This window comes from Ambystoma mexicanum, chromosome 2p, assembly GCF_040938575.1.
Source record: "Ambystoma mexicanum isolate Mex_15411 chromosome 2p, UKY_AmexF1_1, whole genome shotgun sequence".
Lineage (NCBI taxonomy): Eukaryota > Metazoa > Chordata > Amphibia > Caudata > Ambystomatidae > Ambystoma > Ambystoma mexicanum.
In genome coordinates, this window is record NC_090923.1 from 999062266 (window position 1) to 999086600 (window position 24335).

General features: G+C 45.3%; 1 protein-coding gene across 1 annotated transcript in view; it reads left to right on the forward strand.

Annotated features, from left to right (window-relative positions):
• The window catches only part of LOC138565982 (transmembrane protein 272-like), a 2717663-nt gene that overhangs the window by 1599300 nt on the left and 1094028 nt on the right, over positions 1-24335 (forward strand). Inside the window, exon 5 of the mRNA XM_069643065.1 lies at positions 10215-10388. Within this exon, the coding sequence (XP_069499166.1) occupies positions 10215-10388 (174 nt within the window). The remainder of the gene's footprint in view (positions 1-10214; positions 10389-24335) is intronic.

Sequence of the window (24335 nt, forward strand, 5' to 3'; positions counted from 1 at the left end):
AAAAACACATGGAGTAAAAGACCCCATAGCCCATAAAATACATTACATAGTCCAAGGACATGTCATCACGTAGACACCCCGGCTCTGGGCCTTATGCTAGGGGTTGATACCTCATGGCAGGCGTGGCTGCATGCCACTAAGTTTTCAAAAGAAGTGCAGGACAAGGTGTTGGACCTTCCGTTCGATGGTAAGGAGCTCTTTCATTCTACAACAGAAGTAGAGCTCACCAAGACGAAGGATAGCACGCAGACAGCTAAGTCATTGTCCTGGTTAAGGCTCCTTTCAAAACCTTGAGACCGTTGTCACAAAGTCGACCCTCCTCTGGCTTTAGTGGCTTCCTCGACCGCAAATCTCGCAGAGCGGATACCCCTGCGGGGAATAACCACCGTAGGCAACAACGGACGCGGTTTTTCTCCCGCTCCTCAGCCTCCTCCTCAGGTTCGGGTGGCACTGCCACCGATAAACCTACTAAATGAGGGTTTTCGGTGCTCGCACGAGACCCCGGTGGGAGGACGCATTGCGTCTCATTGGGAGGCGTGGCAGACCATCACAGAAGACAGATGGGTCTTGTCAGTCGCTCGAGCGTGCTTCCGCTTACCTATACCCCTTGCCTCACCCCGAAACTGTCCTTTTCAGCTGTCGGGCTCGCCCTCCCTCAAAGCCGAGGTTCAGAAACTTCTGGACCTCAGAGCTGTGGAACCCGTTCTCCTCGGGGAGCGAGGGGAGGGCTTCTACTCCCGGCTGTTTACGGTGCCTAAACCCAACCAGGCTGGCCTGCGCACCATCCTAGACCTTTCCCAGTTCAATCTTTTCCTACCCCAAGAGAAATTCAAGATGATTACGCCCAGCCAGATACGCTCCTCCTTGCAGGCGGGCGACTGGCTCAGCGTTGTGGACCTTCAGGACGCGTACATCCATATCCTGATTTGTAACCCACACAGGAGATATCTCCGCTTCTCTTTGGGAGAGGAGCACTTCCAGTTTCGAGTGCTTCCTTTTGGCCTCAGCTCGGCGCTGCACGTCTTCACGAAGATGATGTCGGTGATTGCGGCCTATCTTCGTCTCCAGGGTATCCATGTGTATCCGTATTTGGACGACTGGCTCTTACGCAGCCCTTGTCCGCTAGCAGCAGCGGGCAATCTCCAGTCTCTCCTTCAGCTCCTGTTCCATCTTGGGCTGTCGGTGAACTGGTGGAAATCTTCCATGACGGTCTTGCAGGACCTGATTTTCCTGGGTTTTCGCTGGAACACGATCGACTGCAGAGTGTACCTGACCGCGGACAGAATGGCGGATCTGTTAGCCACGTGTCAGATGTTTGTGCAGTCGGAGAGCATGTCGGCCTGGTGGTTCCAGAGACTTCTGGGCCTCATGGCCTAGTGCGTGCTGGCTCTTCCTCTTGCTCGTCTCAAGATGAGACGGACCCAGGTGGCTCTTCGGAGTTCCTGGCGTCAAGCTGTGGACCCGGATTCCAAGCGGATAATGATTCCGGATTCCATGAGAGTGGACCTGGACTGGTGGTCATCTCTCAGCAACCTGTCGGTGGGCGCTGGGTTTCAGGACCCGGCCCCCTTGGTGACGATCACGACGGACTCCTCCCTTCTGGGGTGGGGTGCGACGTTAGATCTTCTTCAGGTCTCAGATCTCTGATCGCCTCAGGACAAGCTCCTGCACATAAATCATTTGGAGCTTCTGGCGATTTTTCTGGCGCTCAAGGCGTTCAGACCGCTCATTGCCAACAAGGTGCTCCGCATACGCACGGACAATGTGGTGTCAATGTATTACATCAACAAACAAGGGGGAACGAAGTCTCCCCCCCTCGTGGACCTGTCTATCCAGATATGGGAGTGGGCCGTGCTTCATGGTGTCTGGCTGCTTGCAGTACACATCCTGGGCCAGCTGAATGTCACAGCGGATGCCCTCAGCCGGCGGACAGTGGTCAGCTACGAGTGGGAGTTGAAGGCGGAGGTCCTCTCATGGATTTTCTCACGTTGGGGCACACCGGAGGTGGACCTCTTCGCGACCGCGGTAAACAAGAAGCTTCCTCAGTATGCCTCCAGAGGGGGGCTGGCAGCCTCGTCTCTGGGGGATGCTCTCGAGATTCCATGGCACAACATGAGAGCTTACGCCTTCCCGCCTCTGCCTCTGGTTAACTGGGCAATTTGGATGTTGAAGAATTTGGTGAACTGTTCCCTTCTGCTCATAGCCCCGTGGTGGCCAGCCAGGTTTTGGTTCTCAGAGCTTCAATACCTGTCGGTGTATCCGCCGATCAGGTTATCAGTAACTCCCGATCTTCTTCACCAAGGGGAACAGCAGCTTTGGCACCCCGCCCCTCAATCGCTCAGCTTGGCGGCATGGTGCCTGAGTTCAAGTCTTTAGAGCATCTGAATTTGTCTCCGGATAACATGCGTATTATCCAGGCAGCCAGGAAACCCTCAACCAGATCCCAATACAGGAGTAAATGGCTCAGGTTCTGTCATTGGTGTTTGGAGAAGAAGTTGGATCCAAGGGTGGCCACGATTGACATGGTGCTGTCCTTCGTGTCCTCCCTAGCAGAGTCAGGGGTTCATGTTCTGTCATGCAAGACTTATCTCTCAGCGGTTTCCGCTTATCTTTCTACAGACCAGTGTTCTTATTCCCTGACTAACCCAGTGGTGAAGAGGCATTTTGCTGGCTTGACACGCCTCTACCCTCCGGTTCGTAATCTGCACCCGCCGTGGGACCTAAATGTGGTCCTGACGGCGCTGTGCCATAAACCCTTTGAACCAATGGCTAATGTGGACCTCAAGTACTTGTCCTGGAAAGTGTCCTTATTGGTCACAGTTACGTCAGCAAGGAGAGTAAGTGAGCTCCAGGCATTGTCGGTGGAGCATCCTTTCTTGGTCTTTCACAAGGACAAGGTAGTCCTTCGGACGAACCCGGCCTTTCTGCCGAAGGTTGTGACTGAATTCCATCTGAATCAGTCTATTTCCCTACCAGGTTTTTTTCAAAACCCTGCCTCTGAGGCTGAGAGGGTTCTACACTGTCTTGATGTCCGAAGAGCTCTCAAGTTCTCCCTGGACAGGACTTCCGAGTTTAGGAGTTCTTCTCAACTTTTTGTGACCTTCGGTAACCCTGAGGGCAAGTAGGCGTCTAAGGCAATTATTTCTCGGTGGATCGCCGCCTGCATCACAGAGTCTTTCACCGACCAAGGGCTGAAACCTCCTAAGGGTATTCATGCACACCTGGTGCGGGGCAAGGCAGCCATGGTTGCTTTTCAGAAATATGTCCCCTGGGAGTCCATCGCTAGGGCAGCTACTTGGGTCTCCCCATCTGCTTTCTGTAAGCATTATTGTCTCGACATGAGCTCAAGGGCTGATGCTCAGTTTGGTCAGGCTGTGCTGAAGAACCTGTTTCCGTGAGGGGTATTTCCATCCACCTGTAGTTCCTGTAAGGAGTGCTTGGGAATCTCCCATAAGTATGGAGGAAAGGGGACGGGACATAGGAGTATTACCAGGTTACTCACCGTAGTGACCACCATACTCCTAGTCCGTAGTCCCCTTTCCTCCATACGCCCGCCCGCCGTCCCCTCTGTTAGACAGAAACCTGTGCAGTTCCCTCTGGGACCACTGCAAAAGATTTAAGACTACAGGTGTTTGGTAGTAAAACCACTTGGTAGGAGTCTGTACCACCCAGATTTACCTGGTAGCTGTGGCTGAGCAGTCAGACTTCCCTCAAGAAGAGTTAGGCAGTAAACAGAGCATACATAATAGGTACAGAGGCACAGTAGTACAAGCAAACACTGACCAGAGCTAGGTGTAAAAGTATATAATTATTTATTTAAAACACACACTCATAAATTACACTAGCACAGAAAAGGTAAGTAAGTCAAAACACAGTCACTATTACTTATATGTACATCCCTAGTTATTTGTTGGACAAGTCTAAGTTAACACCACTTATTTCCAAACAGAGGTGAGCGCTTAACGTTAGATGGCACTCCAACAAGTTAGTTAAAAAGGGAGGGAAAAAGGTAAAAGTAATGAAAACAGCAAGGCAAAACACTTTTCAGAGATCCACAGTGAGTTTAGAAAGGCAGTCTATTGAGGAGCAAGGAAGTTCGGTTGCCAGGCTCACTCTAGGGAAAGCCAGGCGAAAAGATGCCCAAGATCACACAATGTCACAAGTCTTTACAGGTGAGTAGAAAATGTTTTACCAAGTTTAGAAAAGTTTAGTTAGGGTGTCCCAGGCTTACCCAGGGTCGAGAGCCGAGGGCTAAATCTACCCCGTACAATCAGTGGCAAGGGAAGCCGGGCGGAACACGGTACCTTTAAAATGGAAAGGATCCTCCAGCGGTGGCAGTTGTTCCTGGTAGAGAGTGCAAGTCGCGGTGTCGTCCAGAGGAGGAGAAGATCTCGTTGTGGAGGAAAGCTGAAGGTCGTTGCACTACCAGGGAAGAAACCAGCCGTGGAGTTTTTTCCGGTTAAAAGGATATTACCCCTCTTTCGCGTTTGAGGTAAAAAGTGGTATCCTGGTTGCCGGGGTGCTTGGCACAGGCAAGGCGGCCACGAGATGCTTCAGAGCGGCGAAAAGAAGGCAGAAACTGGTTGTCCCCACCAGTCAAGGGAAGAAGACTCTCCAGGCGGGAGATCTCCTCTGTCGTTGGGATAAGTGGTGAGACGTTTCCGCAGGGCTCCACCGGTGGTGTCGTCTTGGCAGGTCAGCTCGGCTTCTCCCTCTTCGGCTTCTTAGGTCCTGTGGCGACTTCTGAAGAACCAGTCCCAAAAACCCTGCTTTTATGCAGCAAACCCCCATTCATACAGCCTAGCTGTCACTCAAACATGCTAAGCGGTGAGCGGGGTGGCTCACCACTTGGGCCAATCACACCAGAGTGCGACATGAGTTGGCAAGGCAACTCAGTCCAGAGTGCCTAAACCCCCTCCCACACCCCCTGTGGTACCCAGACAGAATGGCACCACTTTGGAGGGCTTCTATGCAGAAGCCCGCCAAAAGTGGAACAAAGGCTCGACTCGGGTTCAGGGTTACTGAAGTGAACCTAGACGCCATTTTGGCGGCGAGTTCTGGCAAAAAATCCCAACCGGTGAATTTATATTAAATAAATAAACCGGCGGTATCTTTAACATTGCACCAAAAAGTGGTGCATTAAAATCAATGGGAAATCCCATTGGGAAATATTCTGGTGGAATATTTCCGTGGTATCCACTGCCACCAGCCAGAAACTCGGCGAGGGGGGCGGGACAGTACCCCCTCGACAACAGACCCAGGGGCAATCTAATTGCCCCTACCAGTACTTCCACAGTATGATGGTTTGTACTGGTTAAGTTCCTAAGTTAAGACTAGTAAAGTCAATGGTGACTTTACAGACCTAGGGAGACAGTAGTCAGTCCCAGGGTGTGGAGTCTATGTTTGGGGGTCTCTATGACACCCCTGTGTTACTGCACTGAGGGTGCTGTGTAACACACATTCAAAAACCAATGATAGCCTATGGCGAAAAAATACCCCATATCCCATAAGCACATAGCAAGTCACAGAAACACTCTCAAGTCATGCCCAAGAGTGAGGGTAAAAGAGTCTCACTCTTGGCAGGAGAAAAAAATAAACCCCAAAAATCCAGCAAAGCTGCTGGGGGACTCACTAGGTTAGGAAATTCAGCCTAAACAGAGAATTCTCCCTAACACCCTCTAATAAGGTTCCTCTGTTATTGCTAATCAGTCTTTGACCTGGCGATAGAAAAGGACTGATGTGCGGGGCGGAGCCAAGTTGAGCGTGGTTACGGCCGCGTGCCGGGCCCCGCGCAAGAAAGAGAGGAAGGACACATTTTTGGAAAAAATTTGGATGCTTTTTACAAAGTGCTCCGGTCCCGTCCCACAGGACGGAGAGATGTCCCATAAGTATGGAGGAAAGGGGACTATGGACTAGGAGTAAGGTGGTCACTACGGTGAGTAATCTGGTAAATATCACCCACGACGAAGCCATGGCCCAACACAACACAGATTCCTGGGCTCATTTTAAGGCATTAAGAAGGCCTGCACACCTTAGTATGGAGCCCTCGGTACCTATAGAGGTTTAAACACATAGCTAACAAACGACCTTTGGTTCCTTGAATTACACACACCCTGAACTGCATCAATTAACGATTGGCCCAGGTGGTCTCAATGGATAAACCCACCCAGAAATACAGACCCGTATAGATGAGGCACACATGGTAGCATAGTCACACACCAGCCCTGCACAGCTTTACGCGAGTCAGACACTTTACACAGTGACCACACGACACAGACTTCCTGGTCGTCTCACAGACAACCAGTGAGTTGCCTGGCATGATTAATATGTAAACAGGTCTAAACCAACCGTAAATCAATGGGCAGATACTCAACGTTTTACTTTCACCCACAGAAGCACAAATCAGTGGCCAGTACCATGCCAAGCAATACGGCCACCCTTCATCAACGTACATGAACTAAACCTGCCTGGCAAGCTATCACCATCCTTTCAAATACAAGTCACGTAGGAGATTATTACCAGACCTTCACTCAACTGGCAATCTCTCCTTTCTCTCTTCTCTCTCCTTGGTGCTTTGTTCCTCCTCTTGTCTTTTGGCATACACCCACAATAACTGTAATAAACTACGTGTATTAAACTACATACAATTTGAATTGACGATGTATGTATGCTGATTGACCATAAACACCACCTTGTCACCAATGTCACTAACACACTATGCAACACTGTACTACTCTACCCCACGGGCACACATGTGTTTCAAGGTTATGCAACACTCGTGTTGGACTTAACATCTGTTCAAAATGTAAAAATTGCTGTTTAATGAATGACAACCACAGCCTTGATAAAGACCCCCAAGTGGTCGAAACACGTGTCGGCTCCTTAGGTAACATTTAAACACCAATGGCACAAATGGAATGAACAAGCTCTCCTCATTTTCCTTTAATTGAGACCCAACAAACCAAATTCAATTCAATTTAAACATGTGAACTATGTGTGCAGCGCCAACTTTGTAAGAATCCCCAACCCTTTAGCGATATGAAGTCATGTTAAATTGTGATTAAAAATCAACTGTTCTTTTGCTAACATCGAGTCTGATGTTCTTTCAGGATATGCACGGTTGCATTGGTGTATGCACTTGTTTCTATCAATATTTAGCATATTTAGGGGGTCATTACGACCCTGGCGCTAAGGGGTTAACGGCGCCGTAAAAGGCTGCAGCGCCGTTAACCCCTTAGCGCCTTACTACGAGGTCCCTTTGCGGGACCCTACCTGAACGGCTGGTCTGGACCAGCCGTTAAAGTAAGGACCCGCAAAGGGACCTTGATGGCAATAACAGTACCGCAATTTGCGGTACTGTAATTGCCGCCTTCCCCATTCCCATTGAGCCCTATGGGGCAAAAATGGGAATGGGGAAGGGCCATGGAGAAAGGGGGAATTACCGCCCTGCCAACCGTGGAATGGGGTGGTAATTCCCCCTTTCTCCATGGCGGACTCCGGCATGGACCATGGTGCTGATAGCACCATGGTTTAGCACCGGAGTCCTAATGAGGGCCTTAGTTGTCTCTGCAGGTGACATTAAAGGTGTATAATCAAGCATACCCAAGCCACTGAATGTTTTTGTTATCTAATTGAGAAGGGTATACCTTGTTGGAATTAAGTGCAGTGGGCAGGTCTGCCAATGCAGATTAAATAGCCCCGCTGCCAGGACACATCCTTGCTCTAGTTGGCGTAATTTGACAGACACAGTTTTGTGATCATGTAAATCAATGATAATTTTCAGGACCCCAGCCGGGTTAACCTACAACAGTGTAAAAGGCAGTACTGAAGTCAATATAAACCACATGTACAGGGCGAGTATAATACTGGGGTGATTTGCCACATTATTAGTGGAGGTTTAACCCAAAGCTCTGAGGAAGGGTGCCTTGCCTAGATGTCTTTTGGATGCCTCTTTTGTAGTTTTACCTGAGCCTTGAAAGAACACGTTATTATTCAACTATGATAAGAAGATATTGACACAACTATTACCCGGACCTCGTATGCCGATAATGGGCAATATGGTGCTCCCCGACCAGTCTGGCGTTGTGGCAGGTAGATCCACCCAACACACCCTCAGGCGATTTTTGCCACTCTTACCAATTTAGACCCAAGGATACAGGCCGTACTATGTTCTTGCATATGGAGAAGGCATTCCACTCTCTAGAATTGCCTTTTCTGTTTTACACTTAATGGGAGTTGGGAGCATGTTTTGTCTTTTTATAAATTGTTTAATACTCTCCCATGTTCAAGGGTTGAAGTCAATGGACATTCTGCTAAGCGTCCTTAGCTAGAGTGTGGTACACGACAGGGGTGTTCACTATCTACCTTATTATTTGCCTTTGCCATAGAGTCTTTGGCCTGTTATCTTAGGGAGAAGCACACCGATAAGTGAATTCATATATACACACAAGATAATAGTGTCGTCATTTGCAGATGATCTACTGATTTATCCCCAGGAGAACATTGGGCCAATCATTATCATGGTAAACGTTTTTTCTGTCCTCTCGGGCCTACACATCAATTAGTATAATTTTAGTTACTAGCTTTGACTCCTCTCATCATGAGGCCCGGTACATGTGCGCTATCTTGGCGAATGGGTCACCTGGGAACCCTGTAGGCTATTACAGGAGAACTACATGTAGTTACTAGTAGCCCTTGAAGCCAAAGAGGATAAGTGGATAAAATGGCTTTATGCATAGTAGCCAGGGTATCCTTGATGCTCTATATTTTTACCAATGATCCCATCGCTGTCCCTGCCTCTTACATTGGCAGATTGCTGTCAATGCAATTGAATCTGTTGTGGGAAGGGGGTAACCCCTAGAGTATTTTGGGACATTCTGACGCATTACTTGAGAAAGGCAGTTTAGGGGTCCTGGACCTTGAGCTCTAATAGTAAGAGCTGCCCGAAATGCTTGCATGATAGGCAGCATTTAATTACAATTGTAAATGCTGCTTGCCATGCTCACATGGTAGGCAGTGTTTACAATGGATCCATATTGGGTCCACCGGCTTTATGCTGGTGCATAAAGCCAGGGAACCTCATAGGGATCTCCAGCATTTGCACCGGCATGAAAATCCATGCCAGCTCAAATGCTGGAGCATATATGGTGGAGAGACAGGAAGGTGGCGGAAACGCAAGTCTTGTTCTGCTCCTCCTCTCCGCCATACAAATGAATGAAAATGAGGGGAGGGGGGGACATTAATGAAAGTTCTATTAACGTTATGTCCCTATAGAAAATGAGCTCCTTAATGCTTCCATATTTTTGAGACAAAGCCATAATGCAACTGGGCGAAGCATTACTGCAGGACAGAGGCCCAGTTCTGAACACAAATGCAAGGTAGGAGCATTTTTGGCCTACTCCTACCCAGTCAATCCGTGGTATGCGGCATTACCCAATAACTCTGCACCATATAAATAGCCTCCTCCTGCTTGTGCCTTATAATTCTCTATGCTTGGGGACAAGTCATGGTTGTACCTCTGCACTGCTTAAATATGGTGAGTTTTCACTCTAATTGCCCAAGAGCCTCAGGCTGATTTTCTCCAAATCTTTTGGATGTGCAATAAAATAGAGCCACTCTGATCAAAGGTCAGAGTATGTAGATTTGTGGGCTTGAGTTTATTACTTGCAAAACGGCAAGTAGCAGTCAGGTGGATGGATACACCAGCCCCCACCCTACCAACTTGGTATAGGGACTTGACTTGGTGCTATGAAAACGAATACATGTAGAGGGAGCTCATAGTACATGGGCCCAAGCCCAAGACCTATTGGCCTGTTCTCACTGCCTCTGTGTGTCGAAAAGAGCAGCTTTGAAGCACTTAGGAGATCTTCAATTGTGGTGAACCCACCCCCTTACCAACTACTGGGCTGGAACGCTGTTGGAGATGCCAACGTTGTATATATCGTGTGAGCAAGCAAAGCTTTTACCTATTGTACAGCCTCTTACTTTCATTTGATATAATATAGGTGCAATGGTCATGTTTTGCTTAGAATATTGCCGTTCATATTTTCTCTGTGAGGTTTTGATGCTTTTGCATAAGTGTTTTTCTAGTAACAATATTATGAAGTTTCTGTTTGAAAATGTTTAGAAAAACAGAACAGTGAAAACAATGTTTTTAATCTTTGACAGACCATCTAACATTTTTGCTTGCTTATGTCTTGCCTTTAAATCCACAGGTGCGTTGTATTTGCATCAATGCCTTCTGGAACCCAAGATACCCATCTACCTTGTGGTCAACGGGGTTGTTAACATACTCATCATATCAATTGGGTTTTTCCTAGAACCACACCTGATTTTATATGCGTTGATGAGGATAATGGCCCTTTTCTCATTCTGCTGGTTAATTACAGGTAATTTGTTTTGCTGAGGCGTAGGTATAGTGGGTTAACTTTCTGGATGACAAATACAAAATATTGCCCTATTAACAAGATGGTGGCTAAGCATAAAGTGACATTTTTGAGATGATATATTTGTAATGAGTAGGTATAATATGCCTCTCACTATTTACTATCTGAGTGTCTTTTTTTAACTTGCCAGCTGAGCATTCAGTCCTCAAATTTGTGAAACATTGAACATTTCTAAACATTGATTAGAAGGTAGGCAGAAGTTGCATTCACAAGATGTGAATGATTATAAATTGACAGTTGCAAAACTGCCCCATTAGAACAATATAATTGACACATTCAGAGAGGGTGGGTGGAAAGGATGTGGTCTAGTGCTAATTAAGATGATCTGTTTCTCGGTAACAAACAAAATGTTATTGATAATCCTACTTCATTTTCCTTTGGACCGTTCACTTAATCATAGATTGAGAGTGCATGGAAATGCCATTCACCTTTGTGTGCCTCTATATCATGGTCTGCCTGCTGTGGGGCTCCAGATGTTTGTGGAATACAACTCCCGCGATTCATGACCATAAACTAAGCTGGCTAAGCCTAATGGGGGTTGCAGCCCGAATCATATGGAAAAAGGTTTACAAACCTCAAGTTCTATGATATTAATGATTAGATGCAATCTTGAACGTACTGGCAAAACATGAGGTCACAGACGGAAGTACATACATGGTAGGTGGGTTTAGCACTCATGTCTGACATGAGGCAAGCCTCCACTTCACAAGTTTGAATCCCTACAGTGGAAACTCAACCCTTCATACATCCAAAGTTGATACATTAAGTAGAAATAGAGAAGGAGCTAAATGCCACATTCTGAACAGGAGGTTTGTTCTTCTAAGACACCAACACAATAAAAGCCCTTTATCAGGGTGCTACTCGGAGGTGTCTAAAGAATAAGAGAGTATGGTGACCCAAAATGCAGTTTAAGGGACTAACCCTAAGTAATGTGTAGCAAAGAAGAGAAAACAGACTGGATATGTAACAAAGAGGAAACAACCAAGTGAATAGGATGTATTGCACTAGGAAACATTTACAAAGCAGTGTGTTTGCATGTTGAAGAGATCCTGGGTAAGTGCAACCCAAAGGAAATTAGGGGAAAAGAGTTTTTAAAAAACATGACAAATAATTTAAAGGTGAGTTGTAAGACCATATATGGAATAAAGGCACAATAACCATATACTAATGACACGCCAGTCGTGAGGTTTGTTTCCCAAACAAGTCTGGTTTATTTCAGAGTATCTCAGTCGGCCCACTGGGTCTCAACACCTCACGACGTGTGTTCACAGACACCATGAAAGGAGAGAGAGCGAGCATCAGTAAAGCAGTAATATATATACATAACACATCACCATTGTACAGCATTATTCGGTCCGCCCATATACATGCCATATGCAGGACATCCAAGCTAGGGTTCAGTAATTGACAGTTTATGCACGTAACTTCATTCAGTCTAAACATTGGCTATTTCTAGTCAAGCCTGCAGAGACAGCTTACTGTTTTGGGGAACACGGGGCACTAGCACGGGGAAGGGTATCATGTTCCAGCAGGGAGACATTCCAACTAATGTTATCTGTTTGCTACACTCATGGGGTAAAGGTCAGACAGCTCTAAAGCAGGAAAAATACCATCTTTCATGGAGGAGCACCATTAGTCGCATATAATTCTTATTTAACTGCCTCCTACAACAGCGGTTGCAAGACAGACTGGCACCTGGGTTGCTGATTAGTCGATGCTTGTGTACAGCTTCAAGGCTTTATAGAATAAGGAAAACAATGTATTCTGCAGGGTTTCACATTCCTGCCTATGTTAGCATTCAAAAGTTCAAGCTGTGGACTCGTACCGTGTACTGACCTGAAGCACAGAATATATTTGCAAATGCGTTTCAGAAAAGTAAATGGCGGACAATTACAAAATGGATTCCCAATGGTAACATTCAGGTTTCATGGTTCGCAATGTTTATCATATGATGCGATTTGCCTCTGGCCAACATACCATTCGTACCATTCGGGCTGTACGATTGCATTACAGTTTTACAAACCCTCCTTTTGGCCTTAGCCAATAGCATCATCCAAACATTGCGTCATCATCGGACCAAGTACCACTTCCCGAACTACCCAAGTTGCTATCATAATCATTATCAGAAATATTGATTACCATAAATTCCTTGATTATTTCATTCTCATGTTTGAGGCCACCATTTATCATATTGGGCTTGGGCTTCAGGATTTTTGTACTAATTATCTGTACACATTCATTTGTGATTATGGAGCAAGTGGCTGGCAAACATTGTATGCAACAACAGCAGAGTATAAGGATACTGAATATCATGATCAAAATTGAAATCAATTTCCATCCCCAGGATCGTAATAATTCCCAGAACCATGTACTCAAATTTAGATTCCAGCGACCTGTGGGAACGTGAATTTAAGAACTCAGAACATGTAACTTTTTAATTGCTTCAAATATTGTAGGGGAAGAGTCGCTTACAAAAATACAGCATGCTGATCCCACTAATTTGCATACACCTCCACGGTCAGCCAAAATAATGTCAAGAACCATTCTCTTCTGAATTACAACTAATCTGATTCCTTTTTGTTCCAGTGTCATGTTGTATAGTATGTCGTTTCATTAATTGTTTTCTCTAACACCTTGGACAGTCTTCTAATATTCCCGGAATGTATTGCTTGTCCCCAAAAAGGTATAAAGGATTCAGCTATGTCTCCAAATATTTGCAACGCAGCATCATCTCGACGAGGGCGAGATTTGGATATTTTTGCTATTTCAGAGGTTGTAGCGAGAAATACACCAGGTAAAAGTATCCCTAGATAACAGGTACCTTCCCAATTTCTAGGCAACCACGGATAGGTTTGATCCCCACATACAAAATAGACAGGACCTCCTATATATAGTGGTTTCTCTTCATGTTCAAGTATAGCAGTATTCATACATCTGGTAAATGTACCCATTGGGTGAGAACCTTTTTTCCGTAAACAGAATGGCACAGAATGTGGACTATGTTTAATAGTGTAGGAAGGAGGCATGGCATCTTTGTTACCTACAGGAGCCACTTTAAAAGTGATCAGCGATTGGTAAGGTCTAGAGAGCCTATCAATTGGACTGGTCAATGCAGTGTTCATTTTGCTTCTATTTGTAAACACAGAACAACCCAAAGGTGTTGATACCAATCTCTCAAATTCATTTATGTTAGTTCCATCAAAGTTCCCAGTGACACTATCATTCCATTTCCCAAAGAATAGAGCTCTTAGTGATGCATAACAGGCAGAACTCAGGGGCAGAGGCTGTATACACCAACCCATCCCTCTTTCCCCATGCTGGGGTAAATGTGAGCACACCCAGCAATTGGATCGCTTCAATATTGCATGTGTCATATTCATAATCAATAAAAGAGTATTGTTATCGTAATCTTTTCTGTGTTTAACATCTTGTGGAGGAAGAGTGTAAGAAAGCACATGAGCCGGCATCATAGTGGGAGCATTGACATTGGGTAATAGGGTATTCATTGAATGTATATCTTCTAAATACCAGGACATTGGAATTAGTGTAAATACAATGCAGATAAGTATGATGGCCAGGAGCAGTGTAGTCTTAATGGATCCAAGACTTTCTCGGAGCAGATTCAATGTCAATGTCTATTGTTCTATTAATGTTTTCATCAGCGCAAGAGGCAGCAGGAGTGAATACAGGCATAGCCTATAAAGGATTATTTCAAAAGTTTCTCAGCGTCCGTCGGGGAAAAATCTCACACAGCAACACACGTTTAGTCAGTGGAATGTAAGCAAGTTCAATTTGGCCTGCTTAAAATGGCAGCTGTTAGGGAGAATTCTCATAAATGGTTGATTTCCCTTACCTAAAGAGTCCCCCAGCAGCTTTGCTGAATTCCTAGGATTTATTTTTTTCACCTGGTAAGAGTGTGAGCCTTTTTTCCCACTCTTACATGTGTTTTGCTATGTGTATTTCTACTTTGTGTGATCTTGGGCACTGGAGCCTCACCTACTCCATGTGCACCACTTTTTGTTTGTGTTACACAGCACCTTCAGTGTAGTGACACAGGGATGTCTTTGAGACTTCCCACTGACTCAATTTTTCTGGGGCTGACTACTGTCCCCAGAAACAGGTAAAGTTGCCATTAACTTTATATAGTCACTTTAAACCACAGACCCAGTACACTCCATCTTGCATGGAGTATTGGAAAGGGTTAACTCCTAACCCTTTTTGTCTGTACCTCTTGGGCTATTGCTTCGCTCCCTTAACATTAAGACTTGTCTGGTGGCAGTGGTATCTACCCTAACTTTTCTACCTCGATAATCTTATAAAACGTGGTCATGTTTTAGGCTATTATATTAGCCTCGAACATAAACCCGCTTGACCAAATACATTTTATTTTGGCTCCGGCTGGGTTTAGTCGCCATTTTTTTTTGTTAAAGTCTTTCTCGTGTTTTACTCTGCGCGCCAAACCGGGGATGACTCCTTTGTTCGCTGTCTTTTCGCGGGCTTCTGCACAGAAGCCCTCCTTAAGGCGCCTGATAGTCTAGGTAGGCAGAATGTGAAGGAGGGATCTTCGGACCTCTGCCATGGGTTGCCTTAGTAACCCAAGTCGCACTCTTGTCTGATTGGCTAAGGGGACTGGCCTTGCTAGGCCAGCCACCCTGCTGTGTGATTGACAGCCAGGCTGTATGAATGGGGAAAAACTGCATAAAAAGCAGGTCTCGGGGACTGATATGATATGTTATTTATAACGCACTTAATACCCAGAGGTTTCTAAGCGCGGACCCGGGGATCGAACACATGTTGCTCTGTGTCATCTTGCTTCCAAGGTGAGCACACTGCCGCTGAGCTATCCTCCCGAGACAAAGACAGTCGCCACTGGAACGAAAGAACCAACGAGGAACTGGAAGAAGAGGACCCCTACAATGATTGAACCGCCCGGTGAAGCCCTGCTGCAGGTCCGAATCTCCAAATCTGACGACAGAGAAGATCCTCCAGGAAACTTCTTCCCTTGAGCTGGTGGGACCAACCAGTTCACCCAAACTACAAGCCAGGACCCCTCCTCTGGTCGAATTCGCTGTACAGAGCTACAGTGGGCCGGATAGCCAGGAAGGTCGGACCCTGCTTGGGTTTTAAGGAGCGCACCTTTTATTTGTTGTTTGGCGCTGCTGCGAGTTTCTTCCCTCGGTAGTGCAGGACCCTCCAGTCTTCCTACTTCTGATCAGTCCGACAGTCGCTTCAGGAACCGTGAGCCTGCAGGAACTACCAGGAACGTCTACCTATGCTACAGCCCCATCTCCATTTCAAGGTAATGTGCAAATCCGGTTGTGCGTTTCGCTCAGCCAAAGTAAAAGTGTTGGAAATCTTTCTCCAATCCGAGGGCTTTTCCTTCTCTTCTCTTTGAACTATCTTTTCTACCAACCAACCTCGTCCGGGATCTGTGCCACAAACTTTACCGCGAACTACATTGAACCTATTATCTTGAGCAAAAGACCTTTGAACCATTGACTTTGGCCCTAAGGCTTTTCTATCTGATTTTAACCTTGTAGCCTCTCTTGTTCAATTGCTCTTATTACTTACCTGTTGGTGTTGCCTAATTTCTAATAACTTGGTCTTTCCCTCCCTTTTAAATTGCTGGAGTGTCATTTTGCTCCCACTTCATTTTGCACAACTGCTACCACTATAACTGTGTAGTACAGGCTTGTACCAAAGGTGAAATTGTACTGTCACTTGTAGTCTTAATTGTGTGTAGTGTTCCCAAAGGGTACTGATAATTCTGCCTAAAAGCAGCAAGCCGGTTCTTACCTCAGAGGCTCCAAAATACAGGAGCAAGTATCAGCATTGGTTTTCCATAGTGTTGGTACCTTTGCCCCCGCTTGTTCACGCCAGGATGCAAAGCCCTTCACTTTCAAAAGATAGCACCGGGAAATTGCGTGTCAGAGCTTTCATCCGATACAGCTCATACGCTCCTTTTCCCTAGGCCTCCATTTCCAGCTTTAATCCGTGGGCCAGAAACAAAGGCTGTTGCAATTACTTCTGAATTCATGGATGCAGATTGTACCTCAAAGCTCCAGGTACGGCGCGATCGATGAACAATGCACTATCGTTGTTTGCAGTAGATGCAGAAAGAGTACCAACTGGTGCTGCAGAAAATGGTGATGATGAGGCAGCAGGCAAACGAGGTTGAGGTAACAGTGATGTTTCAGATTTTGTTGCAATCTCTCCAGGCCCCTCTATGGGCTCAGGAAGTAGTTTCGGCTGAATTTCAGCAATGTCTTTGCGATCAATTAAAGGTGGTTCACTCTGGATATCAGAATCATCGGTCTCTTTCTCATGTGGCAAAGGAAACAGGATTCTTTTCGTGTATGTTGCATGTATCTAATGCTTACTACTGCTCACTCGAACTGCAGTCTGCATGGCCAGGAGTACCTGGTACGGTCCCTTCCAACGTGGTGCAAGCAAAGACTTTCTTTCAAAATTCTTAATTAGGACCCAGTCCCCCGGTTGCAGACGATGGCCTGGGCCCGTGTATCGGACATGAAGAGCCTCTTGTACCTGCTGATGAATCAAACAAGTTTTAAGTCCACTGTTTACAGTATTCAGTAAGTAAAGGATATCCTATATCCTTTAATCTTCTTGGATGTGGCACATTCCATACATTGGCTGGTCTCCCCATAATAATCTCATAGGGGGAGAGACCCTATGAGATTATTATGTATGAGATTGATTGTACAGACGTACGCATTGACAGCAAAGCTAGCGGTAATGCATCGGGCCATTTCAAATTACTTTGGGTGCAAATCTTTGCTAGTTTATTTTTCAAAATACCATTTTGCCATTCCACCAGACCGGCACTTATCGGATGTCTGGCTAAATGGAATTGTTTATCAATTTGGAGGTCTGCACAGATCTGTATTATAACGGCAGCTATAAAATGTGGGCCGTTATCTGACCATATGACACGTGGTAACCCGAACCTCGGAAAGTATTCTTTTAACATGGATTTCGCTGTTGACATGGCTGAACAATCTTTCAGGGGATAGGCCTCCACCCATTTGCTAAATGCACAGACCACTACAAGTACATACTTGAAGTTGTGGCATCTCTACATTTCTATAAAGTCAAAGTGGATTACTTCGAATGGCATTGAGGGAGGACCAAAACACCCTAGTGGTGTTGCTGTTCCCTTCCCAATGTTGTGTTGTAAACAAGTCATACAATTTTGAACCAACCTCTCAGCAGTTTTTGTAATATTGTCATTGTACCATACAAAGTCAAAGTGCTGACAAATCTTTTTCGCACAAATATGTGTTGGACCATGGGCCATAGTAACCATTGCCATTACATGCGCATTTGGCAACATCCATCTACGGTTCTCTTTGTCTATCCAACAACCCTCGGAATCTAACTTTGCTGGACCCTCAGACCATTGTTTTATTTCCTCAGGAGTAGCCTCAGTTTGTATTTCTTTTACATTGCCAATTCTATCCTCTATCATACAGGACACCCTCTCTGTTGTTTCAACAAACATTTGGGTGGGTGAATCAGTGGCAGTTTGTTTTGTGATTCTGTCCGCAAATGCATTTCCTTTTCCCACGTTACACACTACTTTTTTATGGGAGTTACATTTCATTATTGCTAATCGCTTCGGAAGCACAAGTGCTGACTACAGTTTCACTATCAAAGTGCCGTGTTGAATCTTGGTTCCATTAGACGTCAGAAAACCCCTTCCAGCCCATAATCGGCCAAAGTTGTGGACCACCCCAAAGGCGTATTGACTGTCAGTGTATATGTTCACACTAAGGTTTTCAGAAATTTCACATGCTCTTGTTAAAGCTTTTATTTCTGCAGCCTGTGCTGAGTTATGTGGGATTTGTTTACTCTCTACAATCGTTTTCAGTGTGGTAATGGCATAAGCAGCAGTTGATATGCCATTTGGTAACTTAAAACAAGAGCCATCACAAAACAGTTCTCCATCTGGTACTTTCAGGGGTGTATCGGTTAAATCAATTCTTCCTTTTGTCTCTTGCTCAGTTATAATTAAGCAATCATGTGATAATTTCTCCTCGCTCTTTCCTACACTCGGAGGAGGCAATAATTCGGCCGGATTCAAACAGCGACATCTCTTAATATGGATATGCAGTGCAAATAGAATCCATGTTGCGTCTATGTTCTATTTAAAAGAACGTCTACTGAATGGGATACCGTTCCGTTTAAAGAGTGACCTAAAACCATCCCCTCCGTTTGTTTCACTGACGCGGCAGCAGCAGCAACAGCTCGCAAGCAGTGTGACAAAGCACATGCACAGGATCCAACATGTAAGAAAAATAACTGCTTGGTCTATTTTTGCCCCCGTGCTCCTGAGTCAAAACAGCCAAAGCACATCCATCGCTTTCATGTACAAACAACATAAAACACTTCTCATAATTTGGCATGCCCAAAACCGGAGCTAAACATAGCGCAGCTCTGAGCAGGTCAAAATCAATTTGACATTCCATGTTCCATGGCAAAGGCATGGTAACATCCTTCTTTGTCAGTGCTACTATAGGTTTTACAATCATGGAAAAGTTAGGAATCCATTGTCTACAATATGAAGCCATGCCAGTTAAATCCCTGGCTTCCTTTTGTGTATTTGGAACAGGCATATCAGAGATGCTTTCTATGCGTTCTGGTGTCATTCTTCTTCCCTCCTTCGATAAGAGGTAGCCCAAATAGGCCACCTCCTCTCGACAATATTGGAATTTCTTCAATGAAGCCTTGTGTCCGTGTACTGCTAAATGTTCCAATAGTAAGACAGTACCCTCCTTGCAAATGTCCTCTGAATTCGCTGCTATAAGCAAATTGTCAATGTATTGTAATAATATACAGCCTGCTGGTAATTCAAGCATGTCAAGTTGTTCTTTCAATGCCCTACTGTAAATACTTGGACTTTCAGTGTAACCCTGTGGAATACGTGTCAATATGAATGAGCGTCCTCCTAACGTGAACACGAACAGATATCTTCTATCTGAAGGAACTGGGATACTGAAAAACGCATTTTTCAAGTCAATTACGCTAAAGTGTGATGCTGTGGCTGGAATCATAGTCAAAATTGTGGTGACATTGGGGACTAGCGGGAATTGCGGAGCAACAGTTTTGTTCACTGCGCGTAAGTCAATTATAAAACGGTAAGGGATTTCATTATCACCTTGCTTGTAAACTGGAAGAATCAGACTATTACATATACTTCCAGAAATTTCTTCAATTACATTTCTGGATATTAAATTGGATACAATGCATTTCAGAGCTTGCTCACCTTCAATTGAAATTTTGTACTGCGGAATGCGTTGCAGTGTAATACCTTCTTTCAAAACAATTTTTACTGGATCCACTTTTAAAATACCTACATCGTTATCATTTACTGCACATATACCAGCTGGTACTTTACTTAACTCAGTTGGTAATGGCAAAGAAATAAATTGCGAAACGGGAGTTCGTTGTGACAAAATCGTCAAGCACACTCCATCAGGAGAACAATAGATTACTGCATTCAATTTCTCCAACAGATTTAACCCCAACAAATTCTCGCCGCAATTTGTCATCAAAAGAAATGGACATGATTCAGTGAATGGAGCTAATGTGATTGGCACTGGCTGTGAAACTGGACTAATTACTGGTGTACCTGAGAACCCTACTGAACCATTGTTATGCCCTGACAGTGGTATATTTGGAACCCGCTGATGGTCGATCGAACATTTCTGTACACCTGTGTCCACTAGAAAAATATGCTCTCTATTCCCAACCTTCATTTCTCCGTAGGGCTCTTTCTGACGGGAATAGGCACTGGTTCCAACACCTGCTTCGAGATGTCATAGGGGAACAGTACATCATCAGATGTAAAGTCTCCGGAGTAATATGCATTGGAGGGATTATCAAAAACATTTGTTCTGTTGCTGATTCTGATTAACTTGATTATCCTGAAATTGTCTTCTGTTCTGCCCCTCTATTCCTGGACGACCTCTAAATGGTCTTCTTGAAATAGTACCATTCAATCTCTGTAATTGCGGGCACTGTGCTCACCAATGGCCTTCTTGTCTGCAATAGGCACACTGATTTATACCTATCGGGCCCCCATGTATGTTGGACGATAACGCAAATTGGAATCTAGATGGTGCGTTTCCGCCACCTCTATTACCTTTGGCTACCTGTTGTAGTTACACTCTTGTTTTCAGATCTCCCTTTTTCCTTTCTACCTTGTCTTTCTCTGAATTCACTCGGTTTTCATAATACTGGGCCATGTGTAATACTTCGGATTGTGACTTTGCTTGCCATGCACTTTCAGATGTCATTATCAATGTCTAAATTTCCGGTAACAACCCTCGCATAAATTTGTCAACAAACAATCTCTTTCCGGGTTCTGTACTTAGATCTTGACGACTAAAATCTGCAAATACTTCTTCAAACCGGTTAAAAAATTGCATTGCTCCTTCCGATTTACCTTGTAAATAAGCATTCAATTTATCCCAAACTATTCTCTTCTCAGGCATTAAAGTTTTCAATTTCGATACTATCCGTAAGGGCAAAGTTAAAATTACTTTGAAGTGGGAGAATGGAAGACCAGGCTCCCGTCCTTCCCCTCTCGCGCCTGGCCTAAAGGATCACGGCCCAGGCACCCGCCACAAGAAGAGTTTGCCCATCTACCAGACAACCAAATACCCTGGTACAGGAACATACGGATGTGTCCATCTGCCTGCCCAGCAGCCCGCCCTGTCCATGCCGACACCTGCGGCACGGATCAACTAGACTAAAACCTACACGTCGTTAGAGATGCCATGACGACCTAGCCAACGGTCAGCACACCTGTGCAAATATACACACCGGACACTCCCGCACCAATCTACACGAAGAATATACTCAGTGCTATGACGTAGGCGACAGACATACTCACGGACGTGCATCTTTATTATTTTCCACATAGGCTCTCAAAATGCAGAAACGCAAGACGCATCATGAACTCATCTAAAGAGCTTGCTTACGCTTCTCCTAAACCCAGGTGCCATAATGAGAAATATAACGAAGACACGATACTGGTCATAAGACAATATGATACTATAACCTAAAGCACCTGTGCACCAAACGGTTCCACCTATACACCAGGCCTAAGTAGGCCGCACGCAAGAGCTTCCATGGACGTTAAAAGAACAAGAGTCAGGTTGCTGATCCTGCAGAATGAGCCCGGCGAAAGCAAACAGCAAAGGTCGCAATGTTGCAAACCCACATTCCGAGAGCAGACCATCAAGGGCACGATGTTGCAACCTCGCACGCCGCACACCAACGTTAAAGTCACACCTGCAAATTAAACCAGGCACACAGTGGAAAAACAATATTAATTGTGCAGAATTCTGCCTCAAACACGGTCCCACCTCACGTGACCAAGCCGAACCTGACAGGATGCCAAGCCCAGGAGGAAGAAGGCGTCTGGATCCCTCGTTACAAGACACAGGCAGATACAATTAAAAGGCACAATGGACATCTGCGACAGTGGGAGTAGTCGGCCTTCCAGCTTATGAATAAGTCCTCACATTGTCTGCACGTACTCATAGTGAAACATTGTTGCAAATGACAGGTACACCGAGAGCTGGGAACAGCGATGGTCCCAGACTGGGAAGCTTGCGGGCGCACCAATCAGAACATGGGGCTCTTATCACTGACGCCATTAACATTAACCAATCATCAGGGGTCTTCATGTAACAATTCTCATGTATCTAATTGTAGGGACAACCCAGATATATCACCTGACTAACCCTTGTCCACTAATATTGTTCTCTATACGTATGCTATACTAACCCTACCACTCGAGCAACCAATTAAGAGTGGCGATAGGTTTTTTGCTAACTTTCCACGGTGACGCAAGTAGCGCGTCATACTAAGGTAAAAAGGGCCTGCGAGCCCCACGATTGTGTGTGTGTCAGGAGGGACGCGTACGATCCTTGACCCATCCCTGCCGTTTTTGTCTAATAAACAGCAGAGTCACCTTGCTTCTTGCGTGTGTCTCATACTCTATCTCTTTTTGGGATATACGGGAGGAGTTGGGGCCTCCCTGCCCGGAGGTCTGCGGACGGCCCGGCCGACCCCGGCAGAATTTCCCCCCCGACAACTTGCAGCGGTTTTTCTCCAGCCTTTTTCTCACTATTGACTCTAATCAAAGTTTCTCATGTATCACCTAGCATCGGTGCATCATTTATACTTCTAATTTGTTTCCATATGTCAGCAGAAGAGTCACAGGGAACAATAAATCAATATCACTCAGTGTAAAAACAGATTAATTCAAAACAGATTCAATTTCCTTATAAAAACCAGCAGGATTTTTCTTAATATCAGGGACTGACTGTTTTATAGTGTTCACTTCTTGCCTAGAAAAGGGGACATGTACAAACTGCGCGAAATAATGGGCTTCTATCGTACGTACGCGCTGAAGTTTGACCTACAGCGGGAATTTCTACTTTCGGGACAAACGTGGGAGGCACCTCCCTCATGGGTAATTGCAAAGTAGGGGATTCTGGATCCGAGCGTCTCTTAAGCAACAAAGCCAAATCAAGGGAAAAAGCAGCAGTTCCGGTGTCAGACGAAAATGCTCTTTTATAAATCGTCATCAAATCAGCAGGACAACAAACCTTCTTCTTCATGCATTCATCCTGTAAATATTCCACCATAACTTGTAAGACTTTTCTCTGCATTTTCGGTGTGTATTGACTAAACGTATCATGCACTTTGATCAGGGAAATAGTAACATCTGTAATCCATCTAAGCACATCTCTAGTACAAATACGCATCTCCTCACTAACAGGTTTCAACGGCGGAAAAATGTGCTTCTGGACATATGACATATGCGATTCACGCTTACTCATTATATCTTTATGTGAGTAGAAAAGGGCAATCAAATTGCGCAACTCTTGCGGTATCACGGTATCAGTTAAGTCACTCCATACATTAACCAGATAATCTCCCATATATTCTAACAATAGCTGTTGTTCGCCAAACCCTCTATGATGAGATATAGAACTTTGCACAGCCACTTAATTGCCATTATCGATGTACGTCTCAGCCCACTTTTTCAGTTCGTCTTTCCGTTCCTTACTAATCATTACTACGAGTCTGTCTAATACTTCCTCTATCAGCCCCACTAAGCAGAACTGCTCGCCAAAGCGTATAAATCATGCTCTGAAAAAGGTGGAGGAAATGATGTCATTGGCGCATATGGGACGGTTACTGCAGGTGCAGATGCAAGCATGGGAATAGCAACAGGAGGAGATACATAGGGAGGCGGTGCAACTGGGTCAGTACTTGGATGATCATTTCTTCGCTCATTCAGTATCTTATTTATCAATTCATCAGATGTATGCAAATCTTGTGAAGGGTATATTTTCTGTATGTATAATTGGAAGGTCCTATCCATGTTCCTAATGGCTTCTGTCTGCTTCTGTTGATCATGCACTAACGCTTTCTCTGAATTTGACATGTGTCTACGTGCATGTTTCTCTCTGATATGATATGATATGGCATTTATAACGCGCCTATACACAAGTGTTTCAAGGCGCGACGAGGCAAGGGAGGGGGAACAAGGGAGGACAGACAACGATCTTACTAGGCCAGGTGTCATTCAAATTGCGCAAGTGCAGGGAAGGAGGGAGAGGGAAAGTGCGTGGGGAAGGGCAGAGGGAAAAGTGCAGTACAAGGATAGTAGAATAAATACGATAATAAAACGGCCAGCTGGTGGCAAGTGCGGGGTAAGTGCAGGTATAAGTGCTGGTAGGGGGACTGTAGGGATGCAGGAACAGTCCAAGGGGCTGCCAGGGAGGCAGTGCAGGTGTGCAGCTGGCAGGGACTGGGCACAAGAACAGAGAGCGGTGGCCAGGTAAA